The sequence below is a fragment of the Ovis canadensis genome, chromosome 4, assembly GCF_042477335.2.
Source record: "Ovis canadensis isolate MfBH-ARS-UI-01 breed Bighorn chromosome 4, ARS-UI_OviCan_v2, whole genome shotgun sequence".
Classification (NCBI taxonomy): domain Eukaryota; kingdom Metazoa; phylum Chordata; class Mammalia; order Artiodactyla; family Bovidae; genus Ovis; species Ovis canadensis.
The window spans coordinates 114,034,723-114,056,950 of NC_091248.1; the positions used below are offsets into that span (position 1 = coordinate 114,034,723).

Consider the following 22,228-nt stretch of genomic DNA (forward strand, 5'->3'; position numbering starts at 1 on the left):
GCTACACTGCTGAATTCATTTATCAGTTTTAACAGGTGTGTTATGTGTGTCTCTCTGTGTGTAATCATTAGGATTTTCTACGTATAAAGCCATACCATCTGCAAAGAGATAACTTTACATATTCTTTTCCAATTTAAATGCCTCTTCTTTTTCTTGGCTAATTGCTATGGCTAGAAAATGCAATACTATGTTGAAGAGAAGTAGTGGAAGCAGGCATCCCATTCTTGCCTTGTTCCTCGTCTCAGGAAAAGCTTTCAATCTTGCCACCATAGAGTATGATGTTCACTTTGGTTTTCATATATGGCTCTTATTATGCCAAAGTGGCTTCCTGTTTCTAGGTTGTTAACTGTTTTTGTCACAGGAGTGTTTGTGTCTGATGCTCCTTCTGCATCAATTGAGAGGATCGTATGGCTTTTAACCTACATTCTGTTGATACGGCATATTGTACCATCCTTGCATTCCAGGGATAAATCACACCTGGTCTTGGCATTTACCCTGTTCAATGTGCTGACCTCTGTGAGCATTCTATTAAAGATATGTGCATCAGTGTTCATTAGGAGTTTGAAGTTTTCTTACAGTGTCTTTGGCTTTGGTTATCAGGGTGATGTTGGTCTCATAGAATTAATTAGGAATCATTCTCTTCTCTTCAATTTTGGGGAAAAGCTTGAAAAAGACTGCTATTAGTTCTCCCTTAAATACTTGGTAGAATTCAACAATCAAGCCATTAGGTCCAGAACTTTTCTTTGGTGGGAAGTTTTTAATTACTAATTCAACATGCTAACTGGTTATATTCATGCTTTCTATTTCTTTGTAACACAGTCATGGTAGGTTTTGTGTTTCTTGGAGTCATTTCATCTAGGTTATTCAATTTGCTGGTGTACAACTGTCTACAGTACTTTCATATTTATTTCTGGAGAATTTGTAGCAATGTTCCCACTTCATTTTCTTATGTTAGTAATTTGAGACATTCTTTTTTTCTCAGTTCACCTAGCTAAAGTTTTGTCAGTTTTGTTGATATTTTTGAAGAGCCAACTTTTGGTTTCCTCAATTTTCTCCATTGTTTTTCTATACTCTATTTCACTTATCTCTGCTCTAATCTTATTTTCTTCCTTCTGCTAGCTTTGGGCTTATTTGTTCACTTTCCAGTTCCTTGAACTGTGAGGTCAGATTGTTGACTTGGGATCTTTTTTATTTTTCAATATAATATAGCACTTAGAGCTATAAATTTCCCCCTTAGCACCACTTTTGCTCCTTCCCAGAAGTCTCAGTATGCTGTTTTCATTTTGATTCATCTAAGTATTTTCTAATTTCCTTGAGATGTCTTTTTGAACCCATTAGTTGTTCAAGTGTTAATTTCCACACTTATGAATTTTCTAGGTTTCCTTTGTTAATGATTTCTAACTTTATGCCACTGTGGTCAGAAAATATACTTTGTATATTCATCTTTTTAAATCTACTGAGACTTGATTTGTGGCCTAACATATGGTCTATCTTGGAAAATGTCCCATGTACATTTGAGAAGAATGTGTATTCTCTTGTTGAACAACAACACAAATACAGAATACTGTACCTAGTGTTCTGTATATGTTTGTGTTGTTTAAATCCTTTCCTTATCTTTTGTCTGGTTGTTTTATCCATTATTATGGGTGGGGTACTTAAGTCTCTAGCTAGGATTGCAGAACTATTTCTCCCTTCAATTCTGTCAGGTTTTGCTTCACATATTTTGGTCACTAAGTGTGTAAATGTTTATCACTGTTCTATCTTCTTGCTGTACTGAAGCTTTTATTAATATATAATGTCCTTTTTGTCTCATTAATCTTTTTTATTTAAAGTCTATCTTGTCTGATATTAGAAGTAGTTTTTGTTTAGTTGCTAGTGGTGTCTGACTCTTTTGTGACTCCATGGACTGTAGCCTGCCAGGTTTCTCTGTCCATGGGATATTAGTAGAGCCACCTTTAATCTTTTTTGATTCCTATTTGCATGGAATATCTTTTCCCATTCTTTCAGTTTCAGCCTGTTTGTGACTTTGGGTCAAAAGTGAGCCTCTCATAGACAGCATATAGCTGGACTATGTATTTTTATCCATTTTGCCAATCTCTTTTGAATGGAGAACTGAACTCATTTACATTTAACATAACTGGCAGTAAGAAATTATTTATGTCATGATGCCATTTGTTTTCTATATGTCTTATAGCCTCCCCCCTCGTTTATTGCATTATTATCTTATGTTTAGCTTATTTTTCTGTAGTGAAATGTTTCTTACTTCCTTTTGTGTATATTCTAGAGTTCTTTGTTGCTATCATGGGAATTATATTTAATATCCTAAAGTCACAACAGTCTACCTTAAACTTACACTAACTTAACTTTAACAATATACCAAGATTCATAGCTCCTTCCCTAGCCCTTTTGGTTACTGATGTCACAAAAGTGTATCTTCACACACTGTGTGCCCCCAATATTTCTTCTGAATGCAGTTTCTTAAATTACGTAGAAAACAAGATTTGAAGTCACAAAGCAGGGTAATATCAGCTTTTATACTAAAGTACTGGACCTTAAACATACTGCTCTTAAGGTCTACAGGAAGAAAAAAGCATAGTTACAAACCATTGTTATAACACTAGGTTTACTTTTATTGAGATCTTTATTTCTCCATACAGCCCTGGGGTACTGCTCAATCTTTTTATTTCATCTTGCAAGACTCCTTGAGTTTTTCTTGCAGGGCAGGTTTAAAGGTTCTGAATTCCCTTAGCTTCTGTTTATTTGGCAGTATCTTAGTGTCTCCCTCACTCTTTGAGAACAGTTTTTCTAGACAGAAGACTCTTGGTTGGTGTATATATATATTTTCTTTATAGCACTTCGAGTCTATCAGCCCAGTGCCTTCTGGCCTCCAAAGTTTCTAATAAGCAATCTGCTGATTAAGATTCCCTTCTATGTGATGATCTGCTTCTCCTGCTACTTGCAAGATTCTCTTTTGTCCTTTGCCCTCTCTGATTATACTGTCTCAAGTATCTCACTGTGGGTCTCTGAATTCACCTTAATTAGAATTTGTTAAGCTTCTTGGATGCTATACTCAGCAGACTTGGGAAGTTTTCAGTTGTTATCTCTTCAAATATTGTCTCTGCATCTTTATCTCTTCTCCTCTGAACTCCAATAATGCACCTGCTGGTCCCCTGGAATCCTATAAGTCCCTTAGGCTGTTCACCTTTCCTCAATCTTTGTGTGTTCCTCAGACTAGATAATTTCCATCACCCTATCTTTAAGTTTGCTGATTCTTTCTTTCGTCTTCTCAAATCTGTCTTTGAATCCTCTAGAGTATTTTTTGTTTCAATTATTGTACTTTTCAGCTCCAGAATTTTTTTTTCAGTTTCTTTTAAATTTGTCTACCTTTTATTGATGCTTCCATTTTTCTTCATGCATCACTTTTCTTTCTCCACATCTTTCCTTAATTCTTTAAGAATCTGTAAGAGTTACTTTAAAGACTGTCCAGAATATCTGCCATTTAGGTCTTTTCCAAAGACAGTTTCTGTTGATTTATTATTTTCTTTTGAATGGATCATTCTTTTCTGTTTCTTTGTATGCCTTCTGATTTTTTTGTTTAACGCTGTTCATTTGAATCTATCTAGTAACATGGTACCTCTGGAAATCAGATTCTCCCCTTTCCCCAGTGTTTGCTCTTTTTGTTACCAGTTGCTGTGTTTGTGTTTGGTTTTTTTTTTTCAATTGTTGCAGGCTATCTCTGTACAGAGAATTAGTCTTAGCTGTAAACTTAAGGTCTTCTCAGGTCTTTTTTGAGCCTTCCCTGGACATGCAGAGTAACTTTCTAATTTTTTCCTTATATGTAGCTGTTTTTTAATGTCCTAGTCTTTTATGCCGAGGTCCCAAAAGGAGAAAAAGCAAAAATTAAAGGAGTATGGTAAGTGGGTATTAGTCCATCAAATTTTCCGGAAATCACTTCAGTCAGAGGAAGGGACTTGTAACTATGAGAGGAGTTACAACAATGCTTGCCTGCCTCTCTGTCTGCACCTGTAATCAGAAGCCATGATCAGTAATCAAAGCAGAAATCCTCAGTATCTGAGGACATGGTCCACTTTGTCCATCCTGTCTTCCACCAGCTATAGGCAAGCTGCTCTAGGAACATGTACACAACACCTGCCATGTGGCTGGGGATGGGGGTGGGAGGCTACTGTGCTGAGTGGAAGTTGACCAAAATTAACTGCCAAGTCTTTCCCTGAAAGTTGCAAGACTTCAAAAGACCTCAAGAGTTCAAGAACAGTTTCATTAGACAGATTCTGCAAGGGCAATTGCTGTCCAGGTGGAGAGGTTGGTTCCTGGTGCTACCTACTCTGTCACCTTCCCCACATTTGCACTGTTCTTGCAATAGGGAATAAGGGCTTAAAAACGAGAGGAAGGAGTAGTCATAGAAACAGAAAGATGAGAGCAAGATATCACAAAAGAAAATTTCAGTGTCTTCATCTTGGTTCACCTCCTCAATTATCACCATTAGAAAGCACTAAATAATAATTTTCAACTTAGATGAGGTCAATCTTGCTAATGTCAAGGGTACTATATGAAAATATTATAGCATTCAGAATTAAACCTTGAGACTGTTTCTGGATTACAACTAATTAGAATAATTTATAGCATCTTCCCCACCATACCAACTGCTGTTTCATAAACACTGATTCACAAATACTTAACACTTCATCTGGGAAGGTCTTATCAAAGATCTCTAGATCAAAATCTTTATATCAGTGTCATCAATTCAAAGACAGCTACTGAAAAATCAGGATCAGGGCAAGATTTAGTAAGCTTAAGTCCCATTCAATTTTAGTATATTCTTCAATTTATCTTAAGACTAATTAACAAATTCAAGGAATAATAGATGACAACTTTAGGAATAACGATATAACTAGAAAGTTTTTTGTTATGTGGGTTGTAAAAAAAAAAAGTTTCTTGTTATGTAAAAAACATGAGTCAATTATAATTAAACCTGCTATAGTAAGCTCAACTATCAGTGTCAAAACGGAAAATAAAGATGGGGGAGTCCTTGCAAATGAATGTATAAACTCAACAGAAAGAAAAAGTACATTTCCCAAGTCTAACTGCAATAAATGTACACTTCTTGCACTCTGATGGCTGAACAGAAAACATGTATCTCAGAGTTACCACTAACCAGTAAAAGTTCTCACAACTCTCCTGGGATCAGGTGTCCAAATTCCTTCTTCATTAAGCTCTGTCATACTAATAAAATTTTTCAACATACATCCACCCATTATCATGCCAAGAAAGTTAAGAAAGGAAAGCAAATATAAATATCATATTTACTAATGAAGATAGAGACCTATTTCTTAGGGTTCCATGGGAATGACTCTAGAACAAGCTCCAGCTCCAGTTCAGGTCCTGGGTTTGGTTCTGGCTTTCTTTGTGATATCATGCCTAGAGTACACTCTACTGCTCCAGCCCTGCTCAAGCAGTGACTCTAACTTCAGGCTTAGCTCTGGCCCCCTGTGCCAGTCTGGGCTCCCCCCTAATGATTCCAGTTCTGGCTCTAGTGGTTGTTTTAGCTCATCCACTTGTCTCTTAGAGACCACAATGAGCCTATGTTTCAGGTATTTCCTCTGTTCCTGAAAATTAACTTCCTCCTATAATTGCACCCAAAAGCCTCATCCCTCGGGCTTCAGGAGTAGAGAAGTACAGCAGGTTCTCAGGTAAGTTCTCCTCAAAGAGGTTGTTAGTAGTTGATGACTTCAGCTAGCAAGAATGACGGGAGTACATTCCTGCTGCACTTCATCATCACTCAACCAGGAGCAGATAATGCCCCCTTCCAATGATTCACTGAAGTACAGCAGAAAGGTGCCACAGATGGTCTTCAGAAGCTGGCATCCCTGGCAGTGCTGGAAAAGAACTGCTCATTCTAGGGGTCTGAACTGACCAGACTGAACCAAAGAATCAAGGACCAGGCAATCAAGAGTAGGTTCACATTAGAAATAATCATCAAAGAGAGGGTGTCTGTTTTCAGCTCCTGCTTCAGATCCTGGTAGTTGTATCCAACCATGAAGCTGATAATGTGCACTTCCTGTTGCACCCAGCAGTCCCCTACTGTTGCCCTTTCCAGAACCACCTGAACACTGCTCCGGAGTCAGGGAGCCAAAGACCCAAATTAAAATCTGACTCTGCTTCTTCTTGGGGCACAAAGTTTTCTGGTTTGAAGTCAGAAGGTTGAACTTCTATAAACTTTGTACAGCTGGTCATCAACATCCATGGGTTCCACCTATTCAAATTCAAGAATATTCAGAGGAGAAAAATTCCAGAAAAGTTCCAAAAAGCAAACTTGGATTTCCCTTGCGCCAGCAACTGTTCGCCTAACATTTACACTGCATTAGGTATCTTAAGTAATCTAGAGATGATTTAAAGTATACACGAGGATGTGTGTAGGTTATGTGCAAATACCACACCATTTTATAGAAGGGACTTGAGCCTTCGAGGATTTTGGCATCCTAAGGAACCAGTCTCCATGAATACCAAGGGAGGACTATAATTGAGGAAGATTACAGTCAGTGGAGACTTCCACAGTCAGTGGAGACTTCCACAGTCAGTGACCCACAGCCTTCCTGGAATCTCTTCAGCAGCCTTGTTTGAACAGTAAACTTCCTCCCAGCCTTGAGGATGAGGGGCCAATGGGGAGTTCAGGCATTGCACAGCTGGGTTTCTACCACAGAGGCTTTGTGGAACAGACGTAAAAGCAACTCTCTGTATAGGACCTTTCAGAGGTCCGCCCCTTGGGTCAGAGGGTCATCCTGATATATAACTGAGCAACTCAATTCCATCAGCTTCTTCAGGTGAAACAACAGCTTAGCTGTGAACATTTCTCCAGCCAATCCAGCCAATGGTCCACGGGCACTGCACTGCAGGCATTGTGCTGCTGGACAATCCATGCCTCCACTTCAACAGCAATACTTTAATTAGGGTAATTGGCCCAGTAGTCCTTTGGATGCATCCAACGCCTCCTTACTCCTTTAAACCAGTTCACTGAGAATTTCCTTAAAAAGCTGCTGCTGTATGGTCTGACAGGGGTCCAAAAAGGGTATCCTCACTGGGTCTGGCTCTTATATTGGAGGCAAAAGACATCCTGCTGGCATTTCAGTTGGCTGATGGATTTTACCAGTTTCTCCATCAAGCCCTTAATTCCAGGGTCCAGGATTCAATCTCATGCTGCTGGCTTTCCACAGGTTCTTTGAGGTCTTCCTCTCCTTGCTTCGACTGAGCCCTTTGAGCCTGGAGCAGAATTAAAGAGATCAAAGATCATCTCAGCCGATTAGGTATGGCCCCAAGAAAGGCCAGAATGTCCCAACAGAATTTTTGCAAGTTGGGCTGTAGTAACAAACACGCAAGGTCCTGGCTGCAGTGGCTACACTCATAGTTCAGTTGGTTTAAGAAGTGGAAGAACAGCATGTTAGGCTTGGAACCATCCTTGTCCAGTAACAATATGAAGAGAGAGAAATCAAGACACTTGAATCACACAGTTGACTGATAAGCACTGGTTTCAGGTGGGACTAGGAAATTCTAATAGGTAGTTAGGTTTCATAAAAAGTGAAACATAAGAAAGTGAAGAGGAACTGAAAAGCTTCTTGATAAAAATGAAAGAGTGAAAAAGCTGATTTAAAACTCAACATTCAAAAGACAAAGATCATGGCATCCAGTCCCATCATTTTATGGCAAATAGATGGGGAAACAATGAAAACAGTAACAGGCTTTACTTTCTTGGGCTTCAAAATCACTGCAGATGATGACTGCAGCCATGAAATTAAAATACACTTGCTCCTTCCTTGCAAGAAAAGCTATGACCAACCTAGACAGCATGTTAAAATCAACAGATATTACTCTGTTGACAAAGGTCCATCTAATCAAAGCTATGGTTTTTCCAGTAGTCAGGTGGGAGTTGGACTATAAAAAAAGCTGAGCGCCAAAGAATTGATGCTTTTGAACTGTGGTGTTGGAAAAGACTCTTGAGAGTCCCTTGGACTGCAAGGAGATCAAGGCAGTCAATCCTAAAGGAAATCAGTCCTGAATATTCATCAGAATTGATGCGGAAGCTGAAACTCTAATTCTCTGGCTACCTGATGTGAAGAACTGACTCATTGGAAAAGACCCTGATTCTGGGAAAGATTGAAGGCAGGAGGAGAAGGGGATGACAGAAGACGAGATGGTTGGATGGCATCACCAACTCGATGGACATGAGTTTGAGCAAGCTCCGGGAGTTGGTGATGGGCAAGGAAGCCTGGTGTGCTACAGTCCACGGGGTCACAAAGAGTGGAACACAACTAAGCAACTGAACTGAAGTTAGGTTTCATTACACAATCAAGGTATTATTTCTAGAAGGTAATGCTGTGTGTATAAATCCCTGTAGATAAAAATTTGTAAACATGTTTTCATACAGTCTCACTAAAATTTTTTTTAAAATTCTAGTCCTAAATAGTTCTGAAATCTATGGTGAAATTACAGATTTCTCAGGACTAAATATTTTCCAGTTAACCCAACAGTTGGAATCTGGTGCTATGGAGCTTTGTAAAATATAAACATTTATATTTATTTATTTAAAGTATAGAGTCTATATCTAGAGTCTGTCCTTGGAGATTCTAACTCAGTCCAAACTGAGATATTTGGTGTCTGAAGATCACTGTTCTAGTGGAAAAGGAATACAGTGAAAAAGTATCAAATGTCCTCAAAGTCTCTGAAATTATTAGGCTTTAGAGCTAGAAGGAATCATTAACATCAAATTTAAACACTGTTTTACAGTTAAAGAAACCGAATTCACAACTATTTGCAAAGTGCCTCTCTCTGGATCTTCAGATACTCAGCCAACTTTGCTAGCTTCTAACTGGCCCACTGGGTAATTTTTGAGTTTGATTTCCTTTAATTTCCTTGGTGGTGACACCAACCAAATTCCTAAAGATAGTCTCTTGGCTGCTTTCTAAAAATTATAACATAAAACAAGCAATTATGTAGTAGAAGAAACAAAGAAAAAATCATTTTCAAGGACTGGGAGTTGGATAAGAAAAATAGTGAGGTTTATTTTCCTGGTTTATCATATTCAAAAGATAAAAATAGTCTTCAAGGTTGTACTAATTTTTGTTGCATTTTGAACATAAAGTAAAATTTAAGGCAAATGTCAGTATAATGGACATTTACAAATTTCTGTTGTGTTACTATATACCCAAGTACATACTTATACTGCTCCTAAATATTCCCTTATTCGTTGAGAATAATTCACTTTAATTTTTCATGCTCGCCAAAGTCTTAAATAACTGAGATAAACATTTGCTACTGCAAAGGACAAATTTAAGTTACAGACAGGAAGCTTGCTTTTAAAGACTTTATTTTGATACAGGGGCTTCAAATACACATTGACACTAAAATTACTTTGCTAGTAAAATATGGCCACATCTTAAGTTACATGACACAATTAACATGGCAAGAAAAAAATGCCTCAGGAAACCTAGACTGATTGTAGTTGGCAAGTATGATTCTAACCGCAAGTTTCTCATAACTCTAAGACATATCAAATATGAAAGAAAATAAATGCTTTTATTACTGGTAAGCACAAAAAATTAATTATCCTTAATATTAAAACTGAAAGATGGACATCCACCATCCTAAACATCACAGACTATTGCAAGCTTTCAAAAACAAAAAGTAAAATATCCATCTATTCATTATAATTTTGTATTTCAGTAATAAAGTTTGATCTTAAAAAGATATTTGACGTGTCTTTTCTTCTAAGAAATAAAGGCACCAAAAACTTCGATCTCTAACCCATTCCTACCAATCCCCACCCTTCCCCTCCTTTCCTTGCACTTATTACAACCACCCTCCAGAAAAAATACCATGGCTCTCTAAACTTTCAGAAAATATTCTACTTCAGTGGCGCAAGATACCAGAGCTGACTATTTTTCCAGTATGTATGTGCACATGTGCAGTAACTTTATATATCCAAATATATCATGGGACTAAGTAAGATTTCTTAAGAAAAATAAGGAAAGACTGAGAAATAAGTTCAGAAAAATCTCATAATTCATGAATTTTAATATAAACACCCAATTTTAGCAAACTTTATCACCTACTTAATTTAACAGTAAGCAGCCTTAGCTTTATACAAAAATAAAAGTTCAGAACTGTAAATAATTTACCTACTTCAAAAGACAGAATGCCTTACTGGGGGGTCCACTTTACAAAAGCAATGTAGGCTACCTTTCATGACACTTGTCCATACTTTGAGAATTACTGCTTTATATTGCTCTTAAATTCACCTCTATAGGTATCTACATACACCAGTAATTTATAACTATTTTTAGGTCATGGATCCTCCCTCCAAAAAAGTATACATACACACACAAACACACACAATTTTACCTAAGATTTCAGAGTTTGCAGATATTCAGAAGTCTATATATGATTTAATACATTCTACTCAAGACTATTATATACAATTATCTGGACCATATCCTTTCTAAATTTCAGGGGTTTACCAAATTATATTAGGACAGAAGAATACGATTCAGGCAGTGCCTACTTCCATTCTGTTAAATAAATAAGGCACTCTCATTATGCCTTCAGTCTATTAGAGCTAATATTTGACTTTCAATATAAATATAGCTGCATATAGTTTTTAAAAATACACCTTTTCCTTCAATGTGATAAAATGGACAAATTTCTAGAGAAATTTTCTTTTCACCATTTCTTTAGCTTATCCTCTACTGCCACCAATCTGTGGTTTAGGGAAGGTTTTGCTTAAACCTTCCCTGAGATTAATAGTACATCCATTATCCCTGAGTATAAGCCTTAAGTACCAGAGATCTTCAAGGTCAAACCACATACAGTTATGGCACAGTTTAACTGATTTAGTTTGATTCACGATAGAGTTTTTAATTCATGTTACAGTCTTAAATTTCGCCTCTTCTAGATTAAGAAATGGCACAGTGGAAGAATGAGCTTGGGCTTAAAACTGACAGACTTTTGGTCAGAATCTGGTCTATCACTTATTTGTGGAGGATACTGGTAAATTACCTAAACTCTCTGAGATTTGGTATTCTTGCCAGCAGTAAGATAACAATGATGTCTACCACACAGAACTACTAAATGAACACAGAAGACATCATATTTTTATTCAACCTTCTTTCTACCTGAATCTAAAGCTGAATATCTCAATTCCTTCAATGGTGTCTTCTCTGAGTCACAACATCAAGTCATAAACTTGACTTGCGTGATCTGCACATTTCATAATCTGTCCCCCAAGGTAAGCTAGACCTATACACTGTCCTGGGCATACAGCAGCCATTTAGCTACTACTACCCTGTCTAAAGGACTTCCCTGGTGGCTCAGATGGTAAAGCGTCTGTCTACAATGCAGGAGACCTGGGTTCGAGCCCTGGGTTGGGAAGATCCCCTGCAGAAGGAAATGGCAATCCACTCCAGAACTATTGCCTGGAAAATCCCATGGACAGAGGAGTCTGGTAGGCTACAGTCTAAGGGGCCGCAAAGAGTTGGACACGACTGAGCGACTTCACTTTCACTTTCACCCTGTCTAAATCCTTGATTGGTGCACAAATAGTACCTCAATGTAAATAAAGGTATTTCAAAGCCCTGAACTTAAAAACAGAATATCCAGTCCTTAAGCATCACTACTGCATGGCTCCCTTACTTCCCCTTCTCTACATTTTTATTCATCATTTCAAAATAACTAATAGAAAAACAGCGTATCCACAGTCAAAACCCAATCTGACTGATATACTCTCAAACGCATAATAATGGAGGGATGTGTGTGAAGAACAAATGATACACACCCTCTAATTAATTATTCATTTAAGTGATAGAGATAAGACATTATAGAAAATTTCACTTACTAACATTAATGTGTATCAAGGGACCATGTTGGGGTTCCATGATGATTAGTAGCTATGATATTCTTAATATTTATAATCTGGCTTAATTATGACTGAGAAAAGTACATTTCAGTTTAATCTCAATATATAAATTTTCAAGTTTTGCTTTCTTGAAATTCTTCTAAAACTGCTGCTCACTACATAGGAATGCCAAGAAAAGAAGGAAAGGGGCCATTCTTTTTGTCCCCAGAAAGTTTAATTCTCAACTCGAATAAGAAAAATGTTCTCTCTCTCAGGTACGACCACAGCAAGAGTTGTACTGCTCTTCATTCTAACTTGGCAGGTCTTGTCTGAGGGAAGAAGAAAACTTGTCTACAAATTCATCCCTACCTGTACCCTGTATGGTGGTAAGGTACAAGTGGAGACCAAAGCAGACGTTCAGTAATATTGACAGTCAAACTTACTCTCTGGCAGGGGTTGGCATGCAAAGGAAACAAGATATAGGAGCTTGCCAAATAAAACAAAACACCAATAACTCTATGTAACCTAGGCCATCAACTATCCTTAATAAATCCTGGGGTGGGGTGTGTGTGTGTGTGTGTGTGCCTTGCATTAAATAAACAAAACAAAACAAAACAAAAAAAACCGTCCTCCCGCTCTCAAAAATCCTTCATTTATCATGTACTTATGTTAAACAAAGGTAACCACGTAAAAATCTATTCTGGTCCCAGCTAAAGTTCAGTTGCACTGATTTTGGCCAAAGTTACTAAATAGGTATACTGTTTCAATTCCCCCCTTTCTTTTCTCCCCTACAACTTGTGGTTGCTGACACTCCTCTCCTGTAATTGAAACAATTATAAATGTGCTCTGACTATACTTTATATGAAGGCAAAGTTAATAAAATATTAGTAAATCTATATTAATAAGTGATCACAAAAACATAAGTTAAAGACAGCTAACTACTGTTAAAATGCTGAAAAGACACGTTGGTAAATTCCAATTTTCACTTCTAATATAAAGAAAAAAGCCCAATCAATTAAAAATAATAAGGTGTTTTCATATTGTGATTATACCACTTTCTGATACTGTTGCTTAATTTTTAGTTCCTAGAGATTCTTAGACAGGAAGAAGTGATGGTAGATTTGATTTTAAAATGCAGGGAAAAGACCAAAAACAACTTTCTTGAGTGACACAGAAGACTTAAATATTTTGAAACAAATAGACTTGGTCAACTAATGGGGGAAGATAGCCTATATACTGCACAGAAAACACTTAAATACACCAATAAAACATGGCAAAGAGATATGAATTCACGGTGCACAAGAAGTTCAGTATATTAATCAAATATAAATTAAAGCAAGAAAGATTTTTATCAAATTTGGCAAATGTGCAGAAAAAAATTCAAGGAAAATACTCATTATCATTGACTTAGCAGTTTTAAGAGCATCAAAACTATAACCAAAATGTTTACATGAAAAAACATTTATCACAGTGTTATAAATAATAGCACCAAAATGAACGTAAGATAATATACACCAGTAGGAGATTGGTTTAATAAATGTGCAATACTCACATATAATGGAATACTACACAGTCATAAAAATTATTTTTTCATAACATGGGAAAATATTCATAATAATGGGTATTAAATTTTAAAATGTAACAAACCAATGCAATTTTCTGTATATATACATTCACAGAAAGGAAAAGGACTACAAGGAAACACACACTGCAAGGAAGATACACCAAATCATTTTAGTAAAAACGTCTGAGTATTGAGATCACATACAATATTTACTTTCTTCTTTATGCATTTGTATATTTTTCAGCTCTCCTTCAATAGCAACATTACTTTTATATTCAGGGAGTAACAAAATGCTGTCGCAAAGAGATAATCTAAATTTTACATTTCTGCTCTGCATTCTCTAGGGGCTATAAACCCAGAACATGACTTTAATTAGAATGACAACACTTTTAATGAGAATAAAGACGTGTATTTAAAAGCATCTGAAATAAATTTTTACTACAAATTCTTACATAATGTACTACAAAGTTAGCAACCAATGAGGTAAATAACAGCATAGGTTCTTAATAAAATAAACATATGGGTAGGTACAAAAAGATCAATGGAAAGGGTCAAAGTTTATCAATCCCCAAAGATTTTAGACTTAACTTTTTCCTTAGCTTTGATAAAATAAATTTCATGTAGTTTATTATATAATAATTTTATGTTTTGCTCTATGGCCACCTATATATTTATATATATATATATGTACATATGCGTGTGCAAATAAAAGGAAGTTTTTAAATTTGAATTGCATTTATAAATAATCTTTACTATCAAAGTGAATAAACTTAACAAGGACTTCTCAGAATTTAAATATAAGAACAAGTTTTGAAGAAACTGACTCTAACAACAATCCATGTGGTTATTATTAGCTACGCTTAAAAATGGCCCTTACATTATTCTAGTGCTAAATAGACATGGGACTGTAAAGGGACTATGTAATACCCAGACCTTTAAAGCATCATTTAAACAAATGTAACTTTGGAATAAATTTTTTAAAAAAGAAAACTGACCTATTTGATTACAGCTATTTACTTTAGATGAATTCACTTTACAAAAGTTAGACTTACCAAATTAAAAAAAAAAAAACACCAAGATCCTAACACAAATGTAAGATAATTCAGAATAAAGTATAACCCCCAAATTATCATTTTTATTAATCATATCATTTTCTGACAGGCCAAACCCAAATACAATCCAAGATGTGACGATCACCATATCAGAATGAGATTCAATACATAAAATTATAAATTTGTTTAAATAGGAACAGAATATAGGTCTATGCAAAAACAAGCTGTCTCCAAGATGAAAAAGATCTGTATATGGGATACCCTCCTCACTCAGAGGACATAAGACTTTGGTGATTCCTGAGACAAGACAAACATGAATACTTGTATCCCCAACACAAAACGCTTCAGATTAATACCCTCTGTCCCTGTTACAGTATTTTCTGCCGGCCCCCCCACCCCGCACCCCACCATTACATCAGGAAGGAAACCTCCATTAGGTGACAAGAGCCTTTTAATAACCCACATCTCTTAATTTCCCTTTTTATCAAGGAGAGTGTTCCTGAGGCTCAGGGTAGTCTGCAAATCAATGCAAAGGGGAAGCATCGAGAGGCTCATCTGAAGTATTACCAGGGAGCAGCAGGCAGCAAATATTCAAACCCAGAAATTGTGACTCAACATTTCCTACAGTACAACAATTCTGCACAAATGACAGACACTGTCAAGAAGGATCCTGCCTGAAAAAGATGCAGAATGAAAAGAGAAGAATGATAGACAGGAAGGTTACGGTATTTGATTACACTAGTATCGGTACTTACGTATCATACCTCTGCAGTGGTGTCACTTTGTTCTTATTCTTATCAACTGAACCCGTAGACAGTTGAAGGAAATTGGGGTTTAATTTATATAATTCCTGAAGGAGCTTCTGTTCATATTCTTGGTGTTTACCCGCCTAGTGGAAGAAGAAATTAAAACTGCAGTGGGACTCACAAAGTGGCTGGTATAAAATGCTGATGCACTTTCTGAATTATTAAAGCTATCCTAAATAAAATACATAAGGATTTGTCACAGTGTCAGAGAAACCTGTGAGGAAGATGTCACAGAACTTCTAGACCAATGAAAGTTCTTTCAACAAAACTACAGGAGACATATTCCATTAATTAAGCGTATCATCGACCACTTTATGTGGAGAAAAAAACATGTTAACGGACAACATTTTTGCTAGCTTAAAGAACTAGAGGGGCTCTTTTAAATTTACTTCCCCATCTTTCTACAAAAGAATTAAGTTTTTTAACAGGACATTGCAGAATTTTCTGAAGATCACTGGAAAATCAATCTCTCTTTTTAGAAGAGATTAACACTAAAAGTAACTCAAGGATGAAGGATTTTACTATATTTTTCATTATATTTTAGTCTATTTCCTAAGACTAAGTAACACATTTACATAAAAGTGAACACATTTAAACGTTGGACCAGAAGATGGCAATTTAGAGCCAGCCGCTTTGTTTTTGTAAATAAAGTTTTAAGGGAACAGTAATGCTCGTTCATTTACATATTATCTATGACCTTGTTGGTGCTACAACAGCAAATCTGAGAGACCATGTGACCAGAAAAACTAAAACACTGACTAACTGTCCCTTTACAGAAAAAGTTTGCCAATCCCTGCTCTATACATGACAAAGAGAGCTCTGTATTTCCTGGAGTTGGTAGCTCTCTATCAAAATGCAGTGTTACAAACATGATGGAAGAAATCAGACAATTGACTGTGCAACTAGTCACACACAAAAATAAATTACCATGAAACTACGCTGAATAACTTTCTATTCTTTGCATGTATATTATGACTGCAAGGACATTTTTACTTACCTTCAGGGTTGTTAAATTATTTTTAAAGTGTGATCTAAAGAGATGTTACGGGAAAACCAAAACCAGAACAGATCAAAACAAAAACAAAGCAATAAAAACAAGGGCAGTATGTGATCCAACACAACTGTCTCATATACACTGCACAATGCATCGCTCCCTGTTCTGAGAGGGCTCTTGCCTGTTCAATTATACAAATATTTCATATGGTACTGAATTTTGAGTTATGCAGTAACAAGGAAAGACCTAGTTTTTGCCATGATATAATTTGTCCGTTTCCTTTCTACATTGAGGAAATGTTTTAATGAAGAAACTCCCTTTCAAAGTAATTTTAAACTCAAAGAAGAGAGAGATTAATACAGGTCAACAATATGAAATGAATTTTAAACTGTCAAGAAAAAACACAGTTTAGATGTGGATTTTAAAAAACAGCCCTAAAAATTCTTTCTGTAAGCAATACTTCAGGAGATATTATGACTTTCATTAGCCACAAAGAGTTCAAACTGGTATTCAAATGGTTTAACAGGGGCAGTTTACAGAGACAGGTTAAACAGCATTACAAATAAATTCCAATGGACTGCCCATCCATTTTCTTTTACTTTTTAATAATACTTAAGTGAGATCAACTGGGGCTTAGAAACTCCTTGACAGATATTTTTATTGTAATAATACCCATAAGTAAAGCATAGTTCCCATTAGTAAAAATACAGCATGAAATAGCTCAACCTTAGATTTCATCCAAGAAAGTTTCATTCAAAAGAAGAAAAAAGTCAAGAACCATTTACTGGATAAGCAAGAAATAAGTCAGTCATCTGTCCCCATTAAATATCATAGAGAACTTAGTTTTTGGGTTTTGGGTTTTTTTTTTTTTTTGACCTGGACCGACCATTTTTAAAGTCCTTACTGAATTTGTTACAATATTTATTGTTTGGTTTTTTTCGCTGTGAGGCATGAGATCTTAGCTTCCCAACCAGGGATCGAACCTACAGCGCCTGTGTTGGAAGGTGAAGTCTTAACCACTGGACCACCTGGAAAGTCTCTTAACACTGCTTCTGGATCATAAAGACCATACATACTGTAAAGAAATTCCAATGTATTTATTATAATGTGATTTAATCAGTGATAATGCCAAGTCAAAAAGGGTAATATTTCATTCCATTTAACAATCTGCTCTGAAAGGAGCCCCTCCTGTCTAGAGTCTAGACTGTCTCTAGTTTGACCTGGAGAATGAAAGGCAGTAGTCAATGCCCCCCACCTTCTAAATGAGAAGTATGCCTGCAAAGTCCACAGCAACAATCTGAAGTCTTCACCTATAACAGGGAAGGGCAGCATTGTGCTTTGGCATATGCTCATTTAATATGCCATATGGTCAATATTTTTACTTGTAAAGGCAAGTTAATACTACAAATTGAAAGAAGACAGGAGAACAGGAAATATAAAAAAGAATACAGGATAATAAGCCTTCAATTCACCCTTTACAGGACACTGACTCAGTGGACACTTTCATGGGTAGAATCATTTTATAAAAACAATTTAGCTTTTCAGTGGCGTTTAATAGAGTATTATTTTCTAGCATGCTCTTTGAAGAGCAGAGATAGCAGATGGGAACTTCATAATTACAATACTCCACTTAGCTTTCATTTTGCCTACATTTTCGAAACTTAGGGGACCACAGATGCATTTTTTATTATAATAATGTTCTGCAGAACTGATATTCCATAGAACAACCACATATTTGGAAAAAGCTAATTTAAAGTAATAACAGTTTAATAAAAAATAAAATTCTTAGTTTTTGCTTTTGCAATTTTAAGTTATAAAGAAAAATACTTCCTTTGCTGCAAAGTTGATAATTTACATTACTTTACTACCTGCATTTCCTCTTTTGTGAAGCTGGCCGCCTCGTCCCCCAATTCATGTAGGTACATGCAGTCAGGCTTTGGACACTGCATATTCTTTAAGAAGTAACTGCAGTATTTTGTTGTACCTAGAGATGCCTGCAGGAAAAGGAGGGAAGAAGGAAAAAGACCAAAAACGTAAACTGACACCAGAATGAGAATTTCCGTATCTAGTGTTTTCATTTCACCTAAAATGAGGCAAAGACACAATAAACAAAGTACGGCTGTGAATACTAGAGAATTCAACTATGATTAGCAGAATTTATTAAATATGATGATCATTTGAAAGATAAAAAAAAAACCACCTCAATCTATGGTTTCCATAGCTTGAGCACCCAAATCCTTTCCCTAGAGATCAGGAGAGTAGGAAGGCAAAATCTGTTCCATGTTTTAAGCAGTTAGGCACATAAGACAAATTCCTTTTCCTAATTATGCCATCCTTCTTTCAACTTACTTAAAGCATTACTTGGTGGGACCCTTCACTCAAGCCTGAACTAATCAATGTCCAAATATTTAAGGACAACAAATTGGAACCATCATCTATTTCTTACAAGAAGAATAATAAATCCATTTTCACAAAGGAAAATATGTGTAAATACAGGAGATTTTTTCTTTAGGATTAATCCCCTAACAAGGTATGTATTTACTTCCACCTGGTAGAACAGGACCCTAACAGGTAAGTGATAAGCAAATTAGCTGTCATAGGTTAGAATGGATACCTAGGAAGCAATCTTCAAATAAGACTCCTTCATTAATATGTAACAGCTATGTTCTTCTGTACTTACTACATGTTATCTCTTCCCCCTTAAAAAAAAACAAACCCAGAGGACCACATTACCTTAAGTGTTCTGCCATCCACCACCACATTGTTAACACACTGTATGGCTCTGAGAGCATCTTCCGACCGTATATAGGTTACATATGCACTGGCACTTGGACCCTAAAGTGAAAAGCCACTGTTGTTAGAATCAAATTCAACAAAAACTTAAAAAAAAAAATTAACTTGCAACCTGCCAAAGGAATTCTAAAGGCCTTTACTACCACTATCTTGAATAATAACGACAATGATTAGAAGTAGTAGTAGCTTATATTAAGCTATATACTAGCCCATCTTAAGATAATCATACTTAATGAATTTTATCTGATTTTAAGCAGACTAAAATAAATATGAATGAAATATCTTTGGCTTGGCAATTTTCTTATAAAAGTCATCTGACAGGCTTGTCAACATTATAAAAAAAAACAAACTTTGAAAATTAGATTTGAAAAAATAAGATGTGAAGACATTGTGTCTAACTATGTTCTCAGAATAAATGCAATCTTTAAAGAGTATTCTAGCTGCTAATATCAGCATAACAAAAATGCTCTATTAAGTTCACAATATCTGAAAATATTAATTAGAAATCACTATACAATTTAACTGCTTGATTATGATTCAATTCCCCCTCCCTTTCAAACCATCACTAAATCTATTACTACTTCTTTCTTTGTTTTTTTTTTTTTAAATTTTAAAATCTTTAATTCTTACAGGCGTTCCCAAGCATGAACCCCCCTCCCACCTCCCACCTCCCTCCCCATAACATCTCTGTGGGTCATCCCCATGCACCAGCCCCAAGCATGCTGTATCCTGAGTCAGACATAGACTGGCGATTCAATTCTTACATGATAGTATACATGTTAGAATGCCATTCTCCCAAATCATCCCACCCTCCCCCTCTCCCTCTGAGTCCAAAAGTCCGTTATACACATCTGTGTCTTTTTTGCTGTCTTGCATACAGGGTCGTCATTGCCATCTTTCTAAATTCCATATATATGTGTTAGTATACTGTATTGGTGTTTTTCTTTCTGGCTTACTTCACTCTGTATAATCGGCTCCAGTTTCATCTATCTCATCAGAACTGATTTCTTAATACTATCAATTCACTGTTAAGTTTTAAAAGGATCAAACAAGCACCAAAAAATTCCCCCACCCTACCAATAGAGGTCACTATATGGTGTAAATGCTTGACCATCAAGCTTTCTAATCACAGAAACCAAGTTTTCCTTCTGAACAGCCCAGGTCAAGCCCTGACCATAGGGAGGAAAGGTAAAAATCCCTATAATTAGTTACCTGTGAGCCTGCATATGATGTGCTATTATTGATGACAACTTTATGTATTTTACCAAACTTCCCAAAATATTCTGGCCGTTTTAAAACCTATAAAAGAAGAAGAAATAAGGTATAACTTTCCCCACTTCATCAACTTTATCCTTATAATGGGGACATGCACCATGCCTCTACAGTGAAAAGAAAATAATTGTTAAAGATTTTCAATAAATGTGACTACTTACTGATTACAATTTGTGTGGTTAACTTAACTGCAGGAAATCATCAACAAAAATCTAAAAGCTATTCTTTACTGACCCACTGAATAGAAACTGAGACTGAGTTAGTCACATTATCTACTACATTCTAACATGTGCACCAATAATCTATGGGATCTTAATTTGACAGTATTCTTAAACACAAAACAGATCAACTATCTTAACCACACTTTCATTAATAGATGATCCTTATAAGGTCTCAGAACAATGACCAAGATTATGTATTAAACAGAAACTCAAAAACAGACAAAAGTAGAGACCGTTTTACTCATAAATCTATTATACATAAAATACTGTGCATTGTATTAAAACACTGTTTATAACATACAAATTCCAAATATGGTAACAGAATGTATTTTTCAAACTTTCATGCTTTATGATTTATTACTTGGTGTGTGTCAACAAATTTTCCGTATGTCAATTTCACCATTTTTCAATTGTCTTCTGTGTTTTTCTCTTTCCCTGATAAATAATGAATGAATTTTTCTCTATTACCTGGTTAGTTCTTGGTGGTCATTTTCCCTCATACTTGTGTCATCTCCTTTACTATGTGATCACTATATGCATTCATTTAGCTTGTCCTACCAACTAACTTAATCCTCTCTCCCAGGATTTGCAACTACCTCAAAATTAAACTGTTCTTTTCCAAAATTTACCTATAGACCTACATAGTATTTATTTATAGGTTTAAAATTCAACATTCAAAAAATGAGTATCATGACATCTGGTCCCATCACTTCATGGCAAATAGGAAAAGTGGAAACAGTGTCAGATTTTAATTTCTTGGGCTACAAAATCACTGCAGATGCTGACTGTGGCCATGGAATTAAAAGATACTTGCTCCTTGTAAGAAAAGCTATGACAAATCTAGACAGCTAATTAAAAAGCAGAAATATTGTTTTGCCAACAAAGGTCCATATAGTCAAAACTGTGGTTTTCCCAGTAGTCATGTATGGATATGACAGCTGGACCATAAAGAAGGCTGAGTACCAAAGAATTAATGCTTTCAAAGTTGTGGTGCTAGAGAAGACTCGAGTGTCTCGGACTGCAAGAAGATCAAACAGTCAATCTAAAGGAAACCAACTCTGAATATTCTTTAGACAGACTGATGTTGAAGCCAAAGCTCCAATACTCTGGTCACTTGATGAGAAGAGCCAGCTCATTTGAAAAGATTCTGATGTTGAGAGATACTGAAGGGAGGTGGAGAAGGGCGGGAACAGATGAGATGGTTGGATGACATCGCTGACACAATGGACATGAGTTTGAGCAAACCCCAAGAGATAGTGAAAGACAGGAAAGCCTGGTGTGCTGCAGTCAATGGGGTTGCAAAGAGTTGGACACAACTTAGCGACTGAACAACAACAACCTATAGACCCACTGTTCCTACAATCTCTCCAAATAGCAAGCTATATCTCAACTGAAGCTTTCTGCACGTATCTGTTCAAGTGTGTGCAAAGTATCTTCCCCAAATACTCTAATTTTATAATAGTCTCGCATACTTAACATCTTAGCTAATATACTCTACATCTGACAGAACCAAAGTTTTGTGAAACAGTCTGCAGTTGGGGTGTCATGAATTCTTAACAGTTTTCAACTTGATTAATATAATTTTTTTTTACCTTACTTTATTTTAGGTTTTTATAAGTATAGGGTT

General features: G+C 36.0%; 1 protein-coding gene and 2 pseudogenes across 6 annotated transcripts in view; all 3 read right to left on the reverse strand.

The window, feature by feature from the left end:
- Window positions 1–22,228, reverse strand: part of CNOT4 (CCR4-NOT transcription complex subunit 4) — a 150,957-nt gene that overhangs the window by 37,632 nt on the left and 91,097 nt on the right. For 3 of the 6 annotated variants that reach the window (XM_069588451.1, XM_069588449.1, XM_069588453.1), the window contains exons 4-7: window positions 20,321–20,407; window positions 19,049–19,150; window positions 18,184–18,309; window positions 15,271–15,404 (exon numbers count right to left, since the gene is read on the reverse strand). In XM_069588451.1, the coding sequence (XP_069444552.1) occupies window positions 15,271–15,404; window positions 18,184–18,309; window positions 19,049–19,150; window positions 20,321–20,407 (449 nt within the window). The remainder of the gene's footprint in view (window positions 1–15,270; window positions 15,405–18,183; window positions 18,310–19,048; window positions 19,151–20,320; window positions 20,408–22,228) is intronic. The other 3 variants (XM_069588452.1, XM_069588450.1, XM_069588454.1) reach the window with 1 other exon arrangement.
- On the reverse strand, window positions 5,304–6,935 carry LOC138439052 (signal transducer and activator of transcription 2-like; annotated as a pseudogene).
- Window positions 6,879–7,452, reverse strand: LOC138439530 (signal transducer and activator of transcription 2 pseudogene; annotated as a pseudogene).